Source organism: Arachis stenosperma, chromosome 3 (genome assembly GCF_014773155.1).
Source record: "Arachis stenosperma cultivar V10309 chromosome 3, arast.V10309.gnm1.PFL2, whole genome shotgun sequence".
Lineage (NCBI taxonomy): Eukaryota > Viridiplantae > Streptophyta > Magnoliopsida > Fabales > Fabaceae > Arachis > Arachis stenosperma.
The window spans coordinates 86412392-86416836 of NC_080379.1; the positions used below are offsets into that span (position 1 = coordinate 86412392).

The 4445-nt window shown below is 29.0% G+C and overlaps 1 protein-coding gene across 1 annotated transcript; it reads left to right on the forward strand.

Moving 5' to 3' along the window:
• Window positions 1–617: 617 nt before the first annotated feature.
• LOC130966350 (uncharacterized) lies at window positions 618–1508 on the forward strand. Its single transcript, XM_057891140.1, has 2 exons — window positions 618–732; window positions 928–1508. The coding sequence occupies exons 1-2, from the start codon at window positions 618–620 to the stop codon at window positions 1506–1508; spliced, it is 696 nt and encodes a 231-aa protein (XP_057747123.1).
• The last annotated feature ends 2937 nt before the right edge of the window (window positions 1509–4445 follow it).

The following is a 4445-nucleotide window of genomic DNA, read 5'->3' on the forward strand; positions in this document are numbered from 1 at the left end:
TATAGACTAGGATTAATGTAGCTCATTTGACATTCCTTCACTTGTTAGAGGATGACTTAATGTGATTGATCCTTGCGATTATCATGTTGTGGTTAGTAACAAGAATAGAGATCCTTAACTATCAACCCTTGCCAAGACCTTTTTATCATTTGAGTTTTATTTACTTTCTTGTCCTTTACATTTCTTGTCTCTTATTCCAAAACCCCAAAAATATACTTTCCATAACCAATAATAAGTACACTTCCCTACAATTCCTTGAGAGACGACCCGAGGTTTAAATACTTCGGTTATTTTTATTGGGGTTTGTACTTGTGACAAACAAATTAAATCTTGTTTGAGGATTATTTTTTGGTTTAGAACTATACTTGCAACGAGATTTCATTGAGAAATTCTATACCGACAAAAATCCTACATCAATAACGTCGAAAGGTCAAATTGTTCTCAATGTTGCATCTAGCGGAATTGCAACATTATCGTTACCAAATGGCCAAATAGCTCATTCACGATTTAAGGTTCCGCTTAGTGTTAACCAAGATTCCATATGTAATATAAGACAGGGCACGCCTTTGGCACATCTTATTTCCGCTGCAAAATTAATTATATGGGATGAGGCACGTATGTTAAAGAAATTTTGCTACGAAGCACTTGACAAGTGCCTTAAGGATGTTCTTCGTTTTAATCATGGATCTAAGCCTGATGCCCTGTTTGGTGGAAAAGTTGTTGTTCTTGGAGGTGATATTTATTAGATATTGCCTGTCATTCCTGATGGTTCTCGGGAGAATATTGTTCATACGTGTATTAATTCTTCGTACTTGTGGCAGTCTTGCCAAGTGTTGCAATTAACCGAAAACATGAGGCTGTGTAGCAGCCCGCAAGATCACCGCAGTGTGGAGTTAAAGAAATTTGCTGACTGGCTACTTTAGTTAGGTGATAGGTTATTAGGAGACAGTATAGATGGTGAATCAGTGATCAGGATACCGGACAAGTTGCTATTGGATATTGAGTCACCAGCTCTTCACGATTTGGTGTTGTTCGTTTATCCTGATGTGTTACTGCATATTTCTAGCGTGGACTATTTTAAGGACAGGAGTATATTGGCACCGACACTTGATGTTGTCACAGAAGTTAACAATCATGTCATGTCTTTACTCCCTGGCAATGAAAAGGTTTATTTGAGTTCTGACACACTACTGAACGAAGATGGTCATTTAGAATCTGAATTATACACGATGAGCATAGAGTCGTTGAATGCATTGAATTGTTTTGGTATTCTACAACAAAGGTTAGTTCTTAAAATTGGTGTCCTTGTCATGCTTCTTCATAATATTGACCAATCTAATGGATTGTGCAATGGTACACGAATGCAAGTTAGGCGACTTGGTGATCATATTATTGAGTGGGTCATATTATCGTGTCATAATGTTGGTCAAGTTGTATTTATTCCCAGGATGAATATGGTCCCTAAAGATGAAACATTACCAATCAGTTTACCTGGTGACAGTTTCTAATTATACTTTGCTTTGCAATGACCATAAATAAGTCTCAAGGATAGACACTATCAACTGTTGGTGTGTATCGTCCAAGACCAGTTTTCACACATGGTCAGCTTTATGTTGCACTCTCTCGAGTCAACAGTACCTCGGGCCTCAAGATCTTGGTTGTTGATTCTAATGGTATAGCCTCAAATTATACTATTAATGTTGTCTATCGAGAGATTTTTGTCAATTTACTTCATGCCGTTCTGTAGTGACCAAAATCTTCGTTGTTCAGCTCTCTTGCCTTGCTTTGAAGGTGTTGTTCCCTTTCCGATTTCCTTAAATATGTAATTATTTGTTGCGAACATGCTATTGTTTATTTTTATCCCACTAGCATCTTGTGATTCACAGTTCAAGGTCTCTGCAACTATGTCTTCGTGCTTGACACGAGTCTTAAAACTAGTATCAAGTATTAAATTAAATTTATAAAAATTTGAAATCAAATGAATAAATCTAGAAACACATATGGTTTAATGCAAAAAAATTTGAGTTACTTAAGAAAGAAATAATAGAAATAAGTAAATCATATATTTGAATGATTAAATTCTTTTTTAACATTATTAATTAAGAAAGTAATTAGTACTGTAATTACTAAATATTAGATGAATAACAATAATAATGATAATGATAATAAAAAGCCCTATTTCGGAGGAAAATTAAATTATTGAGAGCATGAAATCTCATGATGTAAAAACCCAGCTTCATTAAAATGGTATTTTGGTGTTTTTAAAATCAATAAACAGATTATTTTAGTAATTTTACAATCAAATTTTAATTTCTATTACACTTAAAGAATCTTAATCCTAAAAAGAGTATTAATTAGCAAAAAATATCTTAATCTATCTAAAATTAATCCTAAAAGATTATTTTAGTATATTACATAATATATATTTAAAAAAAATATTGACACAGATAATATAATCCATGCATATATCATCTTTTTACACATCTAGATTTTCATCATATCAGTACATTCAAGAGTAATATGCCAAATCAATCACCAAAAATATTTTTAGTTGGCCCTTCATAAATGTGAATCACCAAATTAGTCGTTAATCTTTAATTTTGATAAACATATCAATTTTTACGTCAATTTTTAATTAAAAAAATTAGTCAATTCAGTCTGTATCATTCATTTAAGAAAAACATATTAATCTAAAAAAAATTAAAATTCAAAGGTTATTTCCTTTATTTAAACAAATAATTTAATGTAAAAATTAATTTCTCTAACAGAATAAAAATTTAGAAACTGATTTAATAATTAAAATTTATTAAAAATTAAAATATCCAACTATAAATTTTGTAGGAATTAATTTAGGATATTACTCTACATTCAAATTAGTCATCCTATCAAAACAAACCAAAAAAAAAAACATATTTATTAATCCATTTACGGTCAAGAAAATACCCACACAAAGCTACCTTCCAATCAAGTTGGACCAAGGGGTGGAACAGTGACATCCCCACCATGCACTATTTTCCATTGCAGTCCACAACAGTTGTGTAACTAGAATCTACGCCGTTCATATTCTTTTTATATTGAATCTAAATGGTGAAAATGGAATGGAATAAAATGTTTTCCTAAAGTACAATGGAATCCCTGATAAGCTTCCTATGTTATAGTGCTCATATTAGTTCTATGATGTATTCTTTAAGTACTTGTGCTGAGATTTTCTAATATTTTATTCAATTTTTTCTACTTTGATATATCATATATATTGAAGATCTTTATTGTTAATATTTATTATTTCCGGGAGTCAATACAATTTTAGAATTATATTTGGTTTATCATCATCAGAAAATTAGAAGATTTTTAACTCCATGTATCTTCGATTGAGTTTTGAGAATTAACAAAAATAAATATGATTTAAAAATTTTATTAATTTTCGTCGAATAATTTATTCAAGTGTTTTAAATTACTTAATTTTTTTTCTAAATTGTTAAAAACAAACTAGATAAAAATGAGATTTGAAAAGAACTACTACAAAATCAAAACTTTAGAATAAGCTTTTGAGATACTTGTTTACCTAAAAAATGGAAGAACACGTGGAAACTGACCTTAGAAATGGTGTTACATAAAAATCGGATAGTTTCGGCTTCAAATATTTATGAACGTGCTCAACAAGCCAAATGTTTTTCTCTTCTTGTACACACAACAATATGAAACTGCCTCGAAGGAAAAAAGTATTCTACAACCAAAATGCAAGCGTACCTTCTATCTAGTTCAAGGAATAAAATATAACGAAATTTTCAAGGTTTAATTATTTTATTTTTATATTTTTACTAAATTTTTAATTAAATTTTTTTATATTTTTTTAATTAGATTTTTACACTACTTTTAATTTTATAATTAGGTTATTTTTAATATTAAAAAAAGTTAAAATTAATCGAAATTTCTTCGCAAATTGAAGGTATTTATAATTAAAAATCTAGCAAGATATTTGACCGTATGTATTTAGAAAAATATTCTGTTAATTTTAACATTTTTTATATAAAAAAGGACATAATTATAAAATTAAAAATACTATAAAAATCCGATTAAAAAAATATAAATATTTAATTAAAAATTTGGTTAAACTATAAAAACCAACAGAATAATTAAACCAATTTTCAACACACAAATGACTCTCTTTCACGGTATATATGAGTCAAATCAATCCTAGAAGAACTAACAAAGTTTTGTTCAAAAATTTCTAAGTGTTCATTTTTAGTATCACATTTTAGATTAAATTTTAATGATTAACAAATGACAAAAATAATCTTATAATTTCGTTAATTAATTCATTACTAATGATTTAATTTGCTCAATTTCTGAAGTACTAGAGAATATTTCTCTAAGTAATTTACTGCAAACCAAAGGTATAAGGCTTGAAAATGCTATATTTAATGCTCAAACACATGAGGATGTAA

What these genes read in the sequence shown, in the direction of transcription:
- LOC130966350 (XM_057891140.1), top strand. Translation starts at nt 618, where the DNA reads ATGTTAAAGAAATTTTGCTACGAAGCACTTGACAAGTGCCTTAAGGAT. An exon ending in AAAAGTTGTTGTTCTTGGAG is followed by an intron (nt 733 to 927) that starts GTGATATTTATT and finishes TACTTTAGTTAG; the next exon opens with GTGATAGGTTATTAGGAGAC.